At 33.8% G+C, this 16,966-nt stretch overlaps 2 protein-coding genes across 2 annotated transcripts; both read left to right on the forward strand.

Moving 5' to 3' along the window:
* Positions 1–253: 253 nt before the first annotated feature.
* LOC147500046 (BTB/POZ domain protein) lies at positions 254–3,450 on the forward strand. The gene is made up of 3 exons (XM_086559247.1): positions 254–923; positions 2,119–2,659; positions 2,909–3,450. The coding sequence occupies exons 1-3, from the start codon at positions 504–506 to the stop codon at positions 3,217–3,219; spliced, it is 1,272 nt and encodes a 423-aa protein (XP_086415373.1). The 5' UTR covers positions 254–503; the 3' UTR covers positions 3,220–3,450.
* A 515-nt stretch (positions 3,451–3,965) lies between these two features.
* LOC147500047 (protein transport protein SEC23 G-like) lies at positions 3,966–7,007 on the forward strand. The gene is made up of 4 exons (XM_086559248.1): positions 3,966–4,077; positions 4,187–4,454; positions 6,734–6,776; positions 6,877–7,007. Exons 2-4 carry the CDS (start codon positions 4,200–4,202, stop codon positions 6,963–6,965), a joined length of 387 nt encoding a protein of 128 aa, XP_086415374.1. The 5' UTR covers positions 3,966–4,077; positions 4,187–4,199; the 3' UTR covers positions 6,966–7,007.
* The last annotated feature ends 9,959 nt before the right edge of the window (positions 7,008–16,966 follow it).

Raw genomic sequence — 16,966 nt, forward strand, 5'->3', positions numbered from 1 at the left:
AAGTGTCATTGTCGATTGTAGTGGTTGAAGACAACACCGTCCACCATGAGATCATATTTGGTCCTTAAATTATTATTATTACCATGTTGCAAGGTTAAAATTTTCTAGCAACACATCGTCCTGATGTTCTGATTACTGATTCATTGTTAAATTCGTAACAAGGAATCTCGAGAAAAAATAATAATGAATCACATTTCACAGTTCACATTGGAAAGGAGGCTGTAAATAATGTAGAAGCTAGGACTAATAAATATGGTTACCAATACCTTACCGTATGATCAAGATTCATGTATGCATGCGTTACTTTGTCTTACACCCAAAAAGAAAGCATACCTGTCAAACTCTTAAGTTGGCAATCTAACTAAAATCCAGACGCAAAAAACTTCCTATATTTCAATTCCATTCTCCTTCACCCTCTTTCAGTCTTTCTTGTATCTCAAGTTCTGAACTCAAAATCTTTTGTTCATCGCCTCGGGTACAAAATTACTGTCTGGAGGAAAAAGATGGACCAGATGATCACATACCCGACAAAGCCATCAACACTTTTAAACTCAATTTTCATGTATACGGTTAACACAGCTGCTAAAACCCTTATGTCAATAGCTTCTACTTCAACAAGCTCCAGTGGTGATGCTGTGAAATGGAAATTCAGTGATCACCTAAGCTATATGTTCATGTTAATGACATGGGTCACGGTGTGGTTTCTTCGTGTATTAATGGACTACTTGCCTAGTTCTCTGGTTCCATCACCCCATTATTTTCTTAGTGGTGGTGGACTTTTGGCCCTTGGGTCTTCTGATTTTTCTTCTTCATCAACATCAACATCAACATCAACATCAACAGATTTGGTAGTGCATGATGGTTTTGCATATCATCAGTTTGGTGGTCCATCTACTAAAGCCATGGGCAGAGCACTCTCGCATGTAAGTTTTTCTTATTTTGAAATATTGATTGTTTCAGATTATTTGATGCTGTGCATGTTCCAAAGGCCCATTAACATGTTACCAAATCTGTGATAAGGAATTAAGGGCCTACTTTAGCAAACAGCTTAAAATGTTTTTTTTATTTTTTTATTTAGTAGGCTCTTCATTTCTTTTAGAGTTTTTAGGCATTAGAGAAAATTCTGTAGAGAGACAAGAGATGCATTCTTTATTTTCTTGAAATGAACTGTAGCCTTAACACATAATTGACTACTGTTGAATACAGAATACTTCACGTCTTAACCTACTCGGTTAGTCGGTGTAGTTTCTTTTTTTAGTGCAAAAGACATCCAAGATTTCGGCTGACATTTTGGATATTTTTGTAGCTTTGTATTCAACTTTATTTTGGGGTGTGGGAAGAAAACCCCACACCTTAAGAAAAAAGATGATACCAAATACACCGCGTGCCCTGGCACCTGTCATAGTGTATAGGAGCTTCCATTTCTGTGCAAAAGAGGGACTAGGTATGTCTTTTCTCTTTTCTCTTTTGTTTTGTTTTCTTCCTTTTACAAAAGGAGAAACAGACACATCCTCTTTCCAGTTTCTTGACAGGTGATGAAGGATTCACGTTATATACAAGCCAAGTCTTTCCCAGAGCATAAGAAACTGAAGCCAACCACTTTAGGAGTTTAGGCATGAAAATCATGTTGGCGTTAACCTTACCAGTTTGGGCCTTAGGGCCGGGGTACGGTGATCATTAGGACTTTTGTTAAAAGAATTGCTTCAAGCCAACACTGTTGGTTAGCTTTAAATCTTTTTTGGCACTTTTTATTCTCTGCTGTACTTTTCAGTCATCTAGAAAAATTGAATTTTGTCCACGGTTTTTTGTATATGGGAGTTTAAAATCACGACTTGTGTTTAACTAAGTACATCTCTAAGACTAACCTCTGATTAGCTTTATTAGAATAATTAAACTTGATCTTTGTAATACTTAAACTTAATTGTGACACCCTATGTCCATATGGATCATTGGATCATCTGCACAAATGATGGATTCTAATTAATAAAGCTATATGCATGTTTTATCTCAAAGGATCTAAGATATTATAACGCTGCTTTACATTGCATCTCGATGTATCCCTGGGCCTTTGAATTTCTGAAACTTTGTGGAGATTATAAAATTGTTATGATCTTGCAGATCTTTGGGCTAGTAAATGATACACCTGCATCGTCAAGGAAGTACCAATTTGCAATATCAGTGGCTGATAACACTGTTGATGAAAATACTAGAGATGGTCATATAGCACTGCAAGAAATTAATCGCATTGCCCTTTCATCAGCCTTTGCTCGAACAAGCAACCTACTATACCAATCACTACAACGCGGTAGCGACATAGATGAAACAAACACATGGCCTATGCGAATGCTGAGTTTGTTGCCACTTGGTTCCTACCTCGGTTGGGGTCTCCAATTCTGTCTCCACAATTTTTTGCCATTGCTGGGTAGCAATAACACGTCAAAGCAACGTGGTATGATTGGCAGTGGTGAAGTTACACGTAGTAGTTATGAGAGTGTCAAGGCGGAGAAGTATGCGCACGAGCTACTGTGGATAACCAATAAACTGAGAGGTTGTGGTGTTGCGGATGAAGCATTGGTGCAGTGGAGCGTTGCATCTGGTCTAGCCACAGCATCTCTCATGGCAAGTCAAAGGGTGCAAAATACCATTGTCCTAATATCAGGTGAGATGCATCAATCTAAATTTCTCCTATATTGTTCCGCAATATATAGTTTCTGGGATCTTTTCCCCTGTAGTCATGTAAAGTGATTGTCCATCTACCAAAATTCAATTTACAAATAAATCTAAAAATATTTGAAAAAGTCGAAAAGTCGAAAAAAATCATTTTGTTTGTCGCAGTAGTGTGCAGTACGTAGTACAAATTTTTCTTAGTATGTACTCATAAACGAATGTTGTTTCACACCGTTCACAGCTATTTTGGTTCGAGAGCTTGCACGAGGAGAAACTAAGGTTCCAAAACAAGTGAAGTATAGACTGCTCTTACTATGGGTGCCTTTGTTTTGCTATGCAAGCAACGGGCTAGCACACCCTGTTCTAACAGCATACGAAAAGGCAGAAATGGAAAAGGCAATGGAGGAAATTATCTCTTGCTTGCCCGTGTCCGATCAAGAAATTATCCTTACAAATTGGCTTCAAGACTTCGTATGTTCCAATTCAGAGTGGCCAAATCTCCGAGTTTCATATGATCGATGGTGTCGGTGTTCTAGGAAGCTGCTTATGTAAGCAAGCAGATATACAGACAGAATTATAGATTACCCTCGGTCTTATAGTATGTAAAAAGTAATGTACCTTGTTCTAGCTCAGGTGTTGTACGTGCATCGTAGATATAGAAGTAGTAGTTCATAAAGGTGTAGTCCATTTCACCATTTGGTATTAAATCACTGTATGTTACAGTCTCCCTGTATGCAAGATCTCACATTCGATCGTTTTAGCAAAATTATAGGCTGATCGAAACCGTATTGGTTTGTTGATTTTGAGAGAACATTTCACCCGTAATTACATAAAAAGTTTTGGCAAGTAATTCTTGACGCATAAATCAGTTCTTGTTAATCAATTAGTGTTAATTATCGAAAAAAAAATCAATTAGTGTTGCAGAACCAAATTAAGCCCAGGCTCATCATCAGGCCCATATGCTTGAATGGCTTAAATCCAATCCATGGACGGACAGCCCATCCGTCCATGTCAGAAGTCCATACCCATAAAACCTCCTCGTTTTTTATCGCCCTCATCAACTAACCTCTCTGTAAAGGGTAATCAAAGACCATGAATACTGAGTAGTTGAGAATGCTCCCAGAAACCCACGTCAGCCCCCTTTTTCCTCTAATAGGGACACCTCAGCTTTTCCAATAATTCGAAAGAAAAAAAATGAATTTTACCCCTCTTTTCCCAATTTCAATTGTTCGTAACCCAAACCCAAACCAAAAAAGCAAAGTCCATAAAAAACAAAAGGGAAGTCTAAAAAGAAAACTCTTCACGCCTCTTTTCCTCTCTCTAACCGAACAAAAACGATGGTGAAGAGAAGAGAAAGCTCTCACCACTTTTTCTCTCGCAACAAAAATCTCTCAAATGGTTTCATTGTCTGTAAGTTTTTTTCTCCCTCTTTAAAACCCATTAATTTTCATATCTATAAGTCAAAGAGAGAAACCAAAGTTTTTATTTTTATTGTACTTATTATCTGTTTGTGTGACAGATTTTGGGTCATCATGGTTTTCACCTCTGAACCTGCAACTTTTGGTTCTGGGAAAGTTGTAGAGACAGATCTCAGTAAGTCTATTCGAACACACAGAGATCTTACAAGTGGCGAAGCTCCATTCTACAACAAATCTTGCAACTTCTACAAACAAATGGCCCAGAGACTATCAGATGCATCTATAGTTCTTGATGTGTTTGCATGTTCTTTGGACCAGGTTGGAGCTGCAGAATTGAAAGTACCAGTTGAGCGCTTAGTGGTGTATCAGGTGAGACAAAAGAAACACCGTTTATTCCATATCTTCCCCTGCCATTGATAAAACCTGGAAAGTTTGCCTGCCTAATGGTTCGAGTGACTCTGATAGTGACTCTGATACGACCATAGTGGTATGAACCTTGCGGATTCGGCCTAGGTCCACTAGTAGTTAGGTTAGTCTGTGATACAACATGAAATTTGTGTCCAGCCTTATGAGAGATAGTCTTGAGAGAACATTGATTAGTCACATAATAAGAATTACGATAATTTGATTTTATGACTTTTGATAAATTACAAGTTTTTATACTTTGCTGCTATTAATGGGGCTAATTCTTCTTATGCTTTGTATTTAGTTTATTCTGTTCTTTATGTGGAACAAAGAAAAAGTTGTTCCCTTAATGCGTAACACACATAGTGATTTTGGAAGACAATTTAATGTCAGGACATTGTAAACCCCTGTAGAATCACAATCCATTATGAAAGCTTAACCCTTTTGGAGCTGCAATCATGGTTGTGCTCCAATGCTAGGGAACTTTCAGAAGCCTAGTTAATACACATTTACCTAGACCAAGAAAGTTGGTGAAGAGTTGCAAATAGATTTGTTTTTTCTGTCAAACTTAATCATTTTAGTTTTTTATTTTTTATTTTTTATTTTATTTTATTTGAATGAAAGCAATGTGGTAGATGGATGGATTAGATGATTTTTAAGACGAAGTATGACCTTAAAATCATGCTAAAAGTAGATGCAGCCATATTTATTGTTTGAAGTAATGCAAGAGGTGGGTGTGTGTCTATACTTGAACACATCTTTTGTTTACCTCTTTCTTACTTGCTATTGGGTAACAATATATATTATATGTTTTTTTGTAATATCTATTTGTGTGGTCCTGAAGAATACATTGGCTTTGAGTCTTTGAGGTGAGGTTCCGTTGATTTCATCTTTATATTCGGTTCGGTGTTACGTTAGTACCCAATATTTTGGGATATGATGCTTCCGATTTATATTCATTGCGATTGCACGATAGCTCTAATTTTTTTAGGGTTTTGAGATGGATTTGGATTTTTTTGCAACATAAGTGCTTATGGAGTTGAGTTTTTTCATGGATTGAATTTTTTTGCATGCTTCGGTAGTGCCTAAACTTCAAATTTTTGGATGATCTTAACACCATTTTTCGCTTTATTATTCACTAGAAAGACTTTAATTTCTTGAATGTACAACATCGAGAATATTCAACTTTTTCTTAACTATTTTCTTAGTTAAGTGCAGTGTATAGTATTTAATGATCTCTATATTCCAGATATGAATTGATAATTAGAGTCTTAATTAACTGTGGAAATAAACGAAAAACCCTTCGTTCTCCAGAGTTACAAGCCTTTCGGGTGCTCCAAGTCCTCCCCATTAAAGCCATGATTAATTAGGACATTAAAAATTCTCCTCCAACCCATCTTTCTTCTCTATCTCAAAATCAAAAACCAAATAAATATTGATCGAAAACACTATAAGTTACTGGAAAACGGCAGCAACAACAACTCCTTCAGTCTGTCAGCTCAATATTCACAAATATCAGGTTCCATTATCTAGATCTTAATATTTTCTTTTTGTGTTTTATTTATTTGTTAAAAATTTATTTAGTTTCCTCAAGGAATGCAATTTACAAAGAGGACGCTGACATTGGAAGTGTGATTAGGGTCTTCTTATGGGGTTTATGGAAAAGTTATGATTGTATATGATGTTGTGTACTCTTTCTACTGTCTTTTTGTATGCTATATTGAGGGCATACTTTTGTGGTTGCTATTACAATGTGACCCCATTTTGGTATCGCTCTCCTCACTTTTGTAACATGAAAAGACTGTTTATATATTCTCTTTCTCATAGTTTGTTTTTCATTTATTTATTTAGTTGAGATAGTTAAAGCTGCTATTAAAACTTTCTTCCGAATGAACATGAGGTATTAATTGATGAGTATTTCCTGCACTACAATATAAGGCTAAAAGAACTAGATTTTGTGATTTCTGCATGTTTGATCTTTTTGTACAATTGAAAATATTTATTCTTTTATTGGTTTGCAGTGGCTAATATTTTAAATGTTTTAATAAAAAATAAATTGATGTGTGTTATTTTGTATTGGAGTTCTTCATATTGTTCCCTATACTTTTCTTCTTCTTTTTTAACAATGTTCTTAGCAATCTTTTTAACGGTGTCTGTATAAGAGTTGACTAAGTGAGCAAAATGAGATACGTTGTAATTTTCATGCTAGAGTAATAGTGATTTTTGTCTACATTGGATGTCAGGTGAAAATCAAGGGTCGGGCATTATACATATGCACCATTCATGGTATGTTCTCAGATACTTCTCTTTTCTTGATTTTTTTCCCATTTGGTTAAAGCCTGTTGCATTACACATGTGTTAATAATAGTTATCTATTTGGTTAAAGGAACCTGCTATCAAAAAGTTCTTTATACGTTTACAATCACAACACCTAAGCAGAAGAAGAAGGTTAGTTTGAATTTTCATAAATTGTAATGAGTTTGTGTATAATTTTGATTGTTCTATGTTGAAAGTCCCTCAATTTATTTGTAAGGATGCATTGGGAGGACATTGTTTAACCTGTGTAATAAAAATTATCAAATTTTGTAAAGATAAAACACTTTAGACTTTAATTAATACTCAGCAGACTATAGAATACAATTTTACCTTTATTTGAACGCAAGTTGTGTTCCTCAGATGCCTACATCATTGCAGGGTACTCCATTAATTATATGTGTTTTATTTTATTCATTGCAATATAATAATTTTGCTTTTTATTTTATTCATTTTATATGTGTATTATCACTTATTATCACGATTCTGGGCTAGATGATCAAGTATCACAAGAGCCTAATATCCATGTCGTTATACGCACTTACTTATAAGGAGGTATATATGCTTGATACCTCCAACATGAGAAGCATATTTCTCACAAAGACATTAAACATATGCATGTTGTAGTTTAGTTCAAGCGTTGAATCTGATCGAGTTTGTTTTGGAATTTGCTTCGATAGGTATTCTTTGTCATTGAGCACTGAAATAAATGTATTGAGGACTGGGATGATGAGTTGGAAAATGTAATTCTTAGTGTATACGAAATTTTGAGAGCTACGCCAGAAAATCGGAAACCCAACTACAAGGTGTTTTGGAGCCTAATATATGTTTTGGATCTTCATTGCATATTATGTTCTCTTGCTTTGCTGAAGTTAAAGATCATCCTTGGCCCATTGAATTTAAAAAAGAAACTAACTAACAGGTGTATTATGGGAAATAGGAAGGTGTATCATGGGGGCTCTGAAGGAGATCAGTTGCAGGCATCAATGGGTAATTGCAGATGATGCAAATCAAAATTGAGTCGAATTATAGTTAGTGGAGAGTGGATTGTTCCTAAAGAAATTCTTTTTTTACTGCAAGGTGCTGGCATGGACATCAACAACCTACGTAAATGCAGTGAAGATGTAAAGGACTACAGAATTTGCATTGTAGATACGAATGGACAATTTACAATGAATTCTAAGGTCTGCTGCAGCAAGCTTTTATGAATTTCCCATTTTGACCCTAAAAGAACCACGACCTGCTTGGAGACTATATTGTAGTTGTGCTACCACTGAAATCAGTATACAGAAAAAGAAGAATCCTCTGATATTTGGGATGGCATAAAGAAGAATCTATTGATTCTTATGGGAGTGGGACACTGCAAAGGAACTATTGGCATGGATTTTTCAGAAAATTTAAGGTCAGCTCCATCTTTAACAATAAAAAAATGTGATAAATATGTGTAAAGGACATATTGCAGTGATTAACACCTATGGAACACTACGATGGCGTCTGGTATGGTAGCTATATGGCAAACTGAGGCATAAAGACGAGAGTATTAACTTAGACAGCTGCAAGAGGAAGTGATCAGGCAAATTCATAACACACTGGCTCTCAGAAGCAACTAATAAGCAGATCGCTTGGTTTGCTTGGTTCAACCTTTCCCCTCCCTACCATCCTTTTTGTCCTTCTTTTAGTTGAGTAAAATCCAAGTTTTAAAAATTAAAGATGTGTTAAACATATAGGTCACAGTTGTGGATACTAGGACATGTGCCTCTAGATGTTCTCCTACATTTTCCCTACATTTTGTATCACTAGGGTAATTTTGGGTTCGTTTTTAATTGTTCTCTTTAAGTCCGGAAAAAAAATCTTTGAGTTCGGAAACAAAAAGGTTGATTTTGTTCTTCTCACTATTATGGAAAAAGATGCATGAATTTGAAATAAATATTTGAAGATAATTGTATATGTATTTACTTATCAAAGAATTTTTACATGAAATAGACATGACTTGATATTTTTTTGAGTAGCCTTTTAATTAATCTGAGATTTGTATGTGATGAATGCTGATATTGTTTTTGTAAGATTCAAGAAGCTATTCAGATTTTGTTTATATACAGGGATGGTATTATCGCTAAACAGTGAGTTCAATGAGTAGCATGTTTATCAAATCTCGAAGAACTAACCTAAACTATAGGTTAACATCATTTTTTTCATACATTTGAATTTTACTATTTGCCATAGTATATTTTGTTAGCCGTGTCGGGTTGGTTTTAACTTTTGACTTTGTGGCTCATGGAGCTGGGGTTATTTGATTAGGAGTTTGGTACGGTTCAAGTTTTTTGGAAAAATTTGAGTCGAAAGAGGTATGTCTTCATTCGAATTTGTTAATGATGTAAACCTTTTGGTAGCTATGGGACTCAAAAGTATATATTTAATTTGTTTTTTCGGTAATGGCTTTGTACGAGGTGTTTGGATGATTTGGCATTAATCAAGACATTCAAGTTCTTTGTTATACTAAATTCTAATGTTGTAATGATCTCATTTTCTAAACCAGTTATCTAACTGCTCTGGCATTCGTCAAGACAGTTAAGTAGCTGGGTTAATCAATGAGAAGTATATTGTTTTAAATTTTTAGGTTATGACAGGTTTTATATTTATGAAATATCGAAAATACAGAGGAGATTCTGTCAAAAATTTTCAGAAAAGTCACGTACTTTAGGTATATAATTGTTCGAGTTTTGGGGTGTTGGACTCGAAAGTATATATTTAATGTGTTTTCGGTAATGGCTTTGGATGATCTAGCATTACTCGAGACATTCAAGTTCTTTGTTGTATTAAGTCATAATGTTGCAGTGATCTCATTTTTTAAACCAGTTATTTAACTGCTCTGGCATTTGTCGAGACGGTTAAGTAGCTGGGTTAATTAATAAGAAGTATATTTGTACGAGGTGCTTGGATGATCTGGCATTAGTCGAGACATTCAAGTTCTTTGCTGTACTAAGTCTTAATGTTGCAGTGATCTCATTTTTTTAACCAGTTATTTAACTGTTCTGGCATTCGTCGAGACGGTTAAGTAGCTGGGGTTAATCAATGAAAAGTATATTGTTTTAAATTTTCAGGTTATGACAGATTTTATATTTATGAAATGTCGAAAATACAGAGGAGATTCTGTCGAAATTTTTCAGAAAAATCATGTACTTTAGGTATATAATTGTTCGAGTTTTGGGGTGTTGGACTCGAAAGTATATATTTAAAATGTGTTTTCGGTAATGGCTTTGTAGAAGGTGCTTGGATGATCTAGCATTAGTCGAGACATTCAAGTTCTTTGCTGTACTAAGTCCTAATGTTATAGTGATCTCATTTTTTAAACCAGTTATTTAACTGTTCTGGCATTCGTCGAGACGGTTAAGTAGTTAGGTTAATCAATGAGAAGTATATTTGTACGAGGTGCTTAGATGATCTAGCATTAGTCGAGACATTCAAGTTATTTGCTATACTAAGTCCTAATGTTGCAGTGATCTCATTTTTTAAACCAGTTATTTAATTGTTTTGGCATTCGTTGAGATGGTTAAGTAGCTGGGTTAATCAATGAGAAGTATATTAATTGTTTTAAATTTTTAGGTTATGACAGGTTTTATATTTATGAAATGTCAAAAATACAAAGGAGACTTTGTCGAAATTTTTCAGAAAAGCCACATACTAGGTATATAATTGTATATTCGTAGTTTCTAATAGTTGCATGGTGTGAATCCCTTACTAATATGAATCAATAGCATATTGTGTATAACATTTTGGTTTTACGGAGAATTGATAGCATATTGTGTATAGCATTTTGGTGATGTAGGAAGATCCAATTCACTTCAAGGGGAAAATTGAGAATTGTGGAGCAAAGTTGCATATTGATGTTTAGGGCAATGAATTCAACAACCATAGCTAAAGAGTGATATATATAGGGCCGCATTTAGATATTTCTTTTTATACTATGTTGGGGTTTAGTACATTTGTTTTTCTTTATGAACTACAGTAACTACTATCACAATACAACTCATTGCACAAAACTATGTGCACCTTTCAGTTGAAGCGTTGCAATGCAACGTTCGACAAGTGCCCATCTTCGTTAGGGCTCCATTCTTATGGGTCTATAACTTTCCAACAACTCATTTTTATACCAAAAATTTGGTTGTCTGCAAAGTTCAAACATAAAGTCTCTATTTGTTCAAACTCTCTTAGGAAAATTCAAATTCTCAAAAGTGTAGAAAAAGATAGTTCAAGATGACTCATTTAGAGAGAGATTTCCTAACAACGACTGTGTTCACATTTCTCACTCTACATCTGATCTCGAGGTTCTTCAAGAAGGAAGCTTAAGTCCAAGCTATGATTTTAAGTTTGTGTCATGCAAATGCTCATTAGAGGAGTTGGAACACTTAAAAACCGAGAAGGACAGTATGGAAATGAAGTTATCAAAGATGTACTCAAAATTTAGAGCTTAGTGAGTGTCAATTACACGTGGAATAAACAAAGAAACACGTAAGTTCATTTTTTATGTCGATACATAAGAGGTAATTACAGTTTAATTGGGATCAAGCAGACAAAAACAAATGAACAAAAGAAGAATGCCCAAATCAAAATTAATAACTCGATCTAATGGGATTTGGGCTTTTAATTCAAAATCCAATATATATAATTATTTATTTAAGAAGACTTTGGGTTATTAAATCATTAACTATCAATGCATACATATTATATATTATTTATTCAAGTGGAGTTTGGACATTTGAATCTTTAAAACAGGATCATGACACAATACAAAGAAAGTCTTAAGAATTGAGTTTCATATTTCAAATTAAAGTATGTTGGCGAGTCTACATGCTAAAGAATGTTTGGGATGCATGACGTATTTTGAGTTTTCCTTTTGAGCTTATTTCCTTACTAGGTGTGTTGCATAACTTGCATATAGTTGTAATGTCGAGGATGCAACTTAACAACAACCAAAGGGGCTCCTACCAAAGGGGTTGTAATGTGAAGGTGATATTATTCCTATTGGTCTTAGCATGAAGAGAATTGGATTTTGAAAGGTGGGATATGAATGGGCATCCTAGAGCAAGCAGTGTTTAGAAGGAAAACGAAGTAGCTGCTCATGATTCTGATAGAAAGAGTGGGCCAATGTTATTTTTATGTCCTTATTTAGTGCAGTTCAGAAAGTTTCTCTTCTTTAAGTGATTGTTGATCCTTATATAATTTTTCCGCACTTTGATATTCAGTAGAATTTATAGTTTCTTATCATTGTTACTATTGTTACCGATAATGCTTTTAAAGGAAGGCAATATCTACACATTAAAGAAATTTGGTGTGTGGTTTACGAAAAGTTATAGGCCAATTGAGAATGATCACAAGATCTTTTTTAAAACTGACACATTAGTCACGCCAATGAATGAAGAAGGTATTGACATTGCAAGGCACAAATTCGCCTTCTCTCAGTTCCGACAAGTCAAGTTGAAAACAAAACTCACCTAATAGGTAATATTTTATTTCAATAACCACTTTCCTTTGTTAACTCGGCTATTTGTTGATTAGGTTTCTCTTGACATTTATGTGAAAACAATTCTAGACGTTATTGGTCTACTGAAGAGCGTCGGCAACATTACACCCAAATTTGGAACAATTTTTCAGGAGATTGTTATCATGGATAAAAGGTGACTTGTCATCATTACATCTTAAATAAGCATGTAAAAGACATGACGGACGACATCTAGGTGCAATTTACAGCAGGTTCAAGTGTCATAATGTTATGCAAGCAGAGTTTAAAGGAGGAGAATTAGCAGTACTGTTAGCAAAAAGATTGCATACAACCAACGCAATGGTAATAGGTGACAACCAAAAGCTCATGAAGGCTTTTGCAGTAAGGGATAGCAGTCTGACATGGAGATTAGAAGACCAATGTAATAGTATTCAAAAAGCTTTTGAAGAGTATTTTTCAAGTGATTTTATAGCTGGTTTTAAGTTTTTTTGGGTTCAAAGTAAATCTAATTATAATGCTCATAGTATAGCTAAATGGGTAGCTGGATATGTAACTCTATACGCCTATGCTTAATTTAAGTTTTAAAGTATCAATGCAAAGTTCCTGATTTCATATCCGTACTATTAAGATGGATAAGGCATGGCTTGAGATCTAAGTCACAATTTGTCGAAGTAAAGCAATAATTTATGCTAGGTGAACTCTATCAGTTTTACATATCCCTTAACCATAGTGATATTCATCAAGTTTAAGAATGTATCATATTTTGTTATGAGAATGCTATTTCAAGAATGTATCGAGAAACCTTATAACAGTTCGTGATAGGTAGCCCATTTTACAAAGTTAGAAAAATTATTGATAGATCTCACTTGGACTTATTTCAAATTCACGAGTCTTACTTAACTTATAACGTTTTAGCACTTACATACTTTAAGCTTCGACTCTTTTTATCTATTGCTTTATTTTAGATTTACTTTGTTTTTACCCAAGCCATTATTATATATTTAAGTGTTTATGGGTAGTGTGTTAGTACTGAAATTGGCCTATTTCATTCCTTCAAGCATATGGTATGCAGATAGAGAGTCCATTGTGCGCAATGAATATGATTCGGTTATCGCTTAAACATATGGTATGTTTTGAGTGTTCTATTCTTTGATTGTTGTGTTATATTTTAATAGTAAATTGTTATTTAGGACAATAATACTTCAAAAAAAAAATTAGAAAAACATAAACCCTTCAAACAAAGTATATATATATTATAAGCAATGAATCATTAGCTATCAATATACATATATTATTTATTTAAGTGGACTTTAGGTTTTTGAGTAATTAGTTATCTATGTAGCAAGTCCGGCCATAGACCGGGCCAAATGGCTAGTTTTATAATATAAATTTGAGCATAAAAATTTACAAAGATTATAAAATATGAGTTTACTTTTTTTTTTTAAAAGTGAGTCTATTTATTACACCTATAATAGGTTTCGTAATGGATACCCTTGCATGCTAGCACCAGTGAGCATCTCTTTTTTGCACAAAAGCAATTTACTACACACTCTCCAATCTCCATTCCTCCTATGCCCATTGCACAAATTAACTTGACCTCTACGATCTCTTATAATAACACCCCATCCAGCAAGCCCTGGATTTCCTCTAGAGATTTCAACAATGTTAGTTCATCGTGGCAGCACTCAAGAAGTATAATACGAATTTTTTTTGGCTATATCTAAAAACTCTTCCAGTAACAGTTGCAAGGATTTTTATTTTTATTTTATGCCCTCATTCTTTTTTAATAACAAAATCAAAGCAATATTGATTGGTAAATATCATTATATAAAGGGGCAAATGCATCTTTTGAACATATTTTGACCAAATCCAAAATATATGGCCCTAAGATTTGTCTTTTCTCATCCACTTTTTGCCATATGACACGTGGAAGAAAAAAACTAATTCAAAATTAAAGAAAGCAAACATTTTCTTTCAGAGAATACCCAACCTAAATAACTAATAAAGTTACATATTATGCCCAAACTTAATATTTTCGTTACAAGTGTACAATTATTGGGTTTTCATACAACAACTCTTCCACTTATCTATCTCCTAAATTCATCCATCATCTTTTTTTGTCTAAGTGAAATTTTCTAAAAAAAAAAACATAATTTAATTTTTTTTCTCTATATAAGATGTATAATAATTTTATATTTAAAAAAAAAAATTATGTTGAACATTAATTGTATTTTTTTCCCTTAAAGACATCAATTGTATTAAAAAAATGTGAAACTTTATTCATATCAAAAAATTTATAAAACATGCATCGCGTGTACATAGAGACTAGTGTTTAGATAGTGTTTTCTCTAAAATTAAGATCAGTTCAAGGTACTAAAAATACAATGTACTTGGTGAGAATCAAACACTAAATAGTTGTGTGAAAACATGTACTTCTACCATCAGGACAAAAACAACTTTCAATTTGTAGTTGTGCTCAAACTAGTTTTATATATTATCTAACTGAAAACAAACAGTCAATAATTTCTTTTCATATATAGTTAATCAATCTTTTGGAGGGAAAACTACTTTAATGTTTAACTCCATTTGAATTCTCGCACAACTGTCTTCACTCATTCATACAATCAATCTTCTAATCTCTCAAAAATTCTTTAAATTTCTGGAAAGAGAGGACATTACTCAAAAGGGAAGGAGGAGATTGAAGGTTGAACCATCGAAGCTTCTCTCGTTGTTTTCGGTAAAAGTTTTTTTTTTCTTCTCCTTTGTGTTTCTTTTTTTTTGTGTTTTCTTTTTTTTCAAATTTTGTTTTAATTTTTTATTTTTTTTTATTTTTTTTTTTTTTTTTTTTGAATTTTGAATTTACTATGGCTCGAAACGGATCTTAAGGATCTACAAAAAGATACATGCACACGCGATGCGTGTTTTATAAAAAAAATTGATATAATTAAACAAAGTATCACATTTTTTTTAATACAATTAATGCATGTATTGAAAAAAAAATAATACAATTAATGTTCAACATAATTTTTTTTTTTTTTTTTTTTTTTGTAAATATGAAATTATTATACATCTCAAATATAGAAAAAAAAATAATTAAGCATTTTTTTTTATTTGAATTTCACTTAGACAAAAAAAAAAGAGGATGAATGAATTTAGGAGATAGATAAGTGAAAGAGTTGGTGTATGAAAACTCAATAGTTATACACTTGTAAAGAAATTAATAAGTTTGGGCATCGTATGTAACTTTATTAGGCTGAGTCCAATGGTGCATCACCCTCTATCTCCATTCCACCAAAAAACAGTGTTTTGAAGATAGAGAGTCAATTTTGGTGTCCAATGGTTCGGACCATTCTATGCCACTTCGACCGGCGCGGAATTTAAAAAAAAATGCATTCTATGCCACTTCAAGTGGCGCCGTTTGGGATTTTACAAACCAAGCGACTTCAAATGGTGCGGTATGAAATTGAAAAATATATTTCACGCCACTTCAAGTGGTGTCGTTTGGGTTTTTATAAACCACGCAATTTCAACTCGCGTGGAATGCACTCTCTATTCCTCAATATTATTCTCTATATATGGAGAGTATTATGGAGATAAGGGGCAAAAACCACCACCACTCCTACCACTTTTGAGGGAATGGGGAGCCATTGCACCTGCAACCTACCTTTGTATTTTAGATTGGGTATTTTTGGAAATAATTTTGTTGCTTTCTTCAATTTTGAATTAGCTTTTTTTTCTTCCACGTGTCATATGGCAAAAAGTTGCTGAGAAAAGACAAATCTTAGGGCCCACTTATTGGATTTGGTCAAAATATATTCAAAAGACGCATTTTGCCCTTTATATAATGAAATTTACTAATCAAAATATTGCATTTTATTTGATTGATGTTATTTGAACAAAAGAATGAGGGCAGAAAAGGAAAATTAAAAATCCTTGCAGGATAAGACACTGTTACCGGAGGAGTTTTCTTTATAGTGGTTAGATTAGATTTTTCTGATGATCCAAGGAAGATAAGAAAACTGTATTTGAAGGAGGGCCAATTTTCATTGTTAGTCGTGTCTTTGTCTTAAGAGTTTGGTCCCCTAAGGTTGAAGCTCAAAAACATTGTTTCAAAACTGTTCCCATATGGGCTAAGATCCTTGATCTTCCAAAGGAACTATGGACAGATGTATTGTAGGTATAAGCTATGCCGCAGCTTCATAGGTGAGAACATAAAATTAAGGATTGATCCATCTGACTTTAAGAGCATAACAGGAAATTGTAGGTTGGTTTTATAACACCTACTTCATTGTACTGCTTGGTCTGCATGAGAACAAGTTGCACATCTTTTGTCACCTTTATTGAACAGCTTAGTGATCTTATGGGCATCCATATATTCTTACATTTTATGGATGTCTCTATACGATTTTAGTTATAGTTTTCACATATATATAAAACTCAAACACGCATCACATTCGTTTCTTTTCAATTTACATTTTTGTGGCTCGTTGTACCATTTTAGGAAGGAATCTTATAATTCTTACTTCATAGTTGGTTGACTTAGTTTATCAAATGAGCGGAGCGAACGTTCTAGGCAGAAAAGGGGTACACGGACAAAAAAATGTTTGGTTGGTTTCGTATGGTTGTCCTCATCTCTTCTATTCTCTTCGTCCCTCTTCCTCTC

The sequence above is a fragment of the Coptis chinensis genome, chromosome 5 (genome assembly GCF_015680905.1).
Source record: "Coptis chinensis isolate HL-2020 chromosome 5, ASM1568090v1, whole genome shotgun sequence".
Taxonomy (NCBI): domain Eukaryota; kingdom Viridiplantae; phylum Streptophyta; class Magnoliopsida; order Ranunculales; family Ranunculaceae; genus Coptis; species Coptis chinensis.

What these genes read in the sequence shown, in the direction of transcription:
- LOC147500046 (XM_086559247.1), top strand. Translation starts at nt 504, where the DNA reads ATGGACCAGATGATCACATACCCGACAAAGCCATCAACACTTTTAAAC. An exon ending in TGGGCAGAGCACTCTCGCAT is followed by an intron (nt 924 to 2,118) that starts GTAAGTTTTTCT and finishes ATGATCTTGCAG; the next exon opens with ATCTTTGGGCTAGTAAATGA. An exon ending in TACCATTGTCCTAATATCAG is followed by an intron (nt 2,660 to 2,908) that starts GTGAGATGCATC and finishes CACCGTTCACAG; the next exon opens with CTATTTTGGTTCGAGAGCTT.
- LOC147500047 (XM_086559248.1), top strand. Translation starts at nt 4,200, where the DNA reads ATGGTTTTCACCTCTGAACCTGCAACTTTTGGTTCTGGGAAAGTTGTA. An exon ending in AGCGCTTAGTGGTGTATCAG is followed by an intron (nt 4,455 to 6,733) that starts GTGAGACAAAAG and finishes ATTGGATGTCAG; the next exon opens with GTGAAAATCAAGGGTCGGGC. An exon ending in ATACATATGCACCATTCATG is followed by an intron (nt 6,777 to 6,876) that starts GTATGTTCTCAG and finishes ATTTGGTTAAAG; the next exon opens with GAACCTGCTATCAAAAAGTT.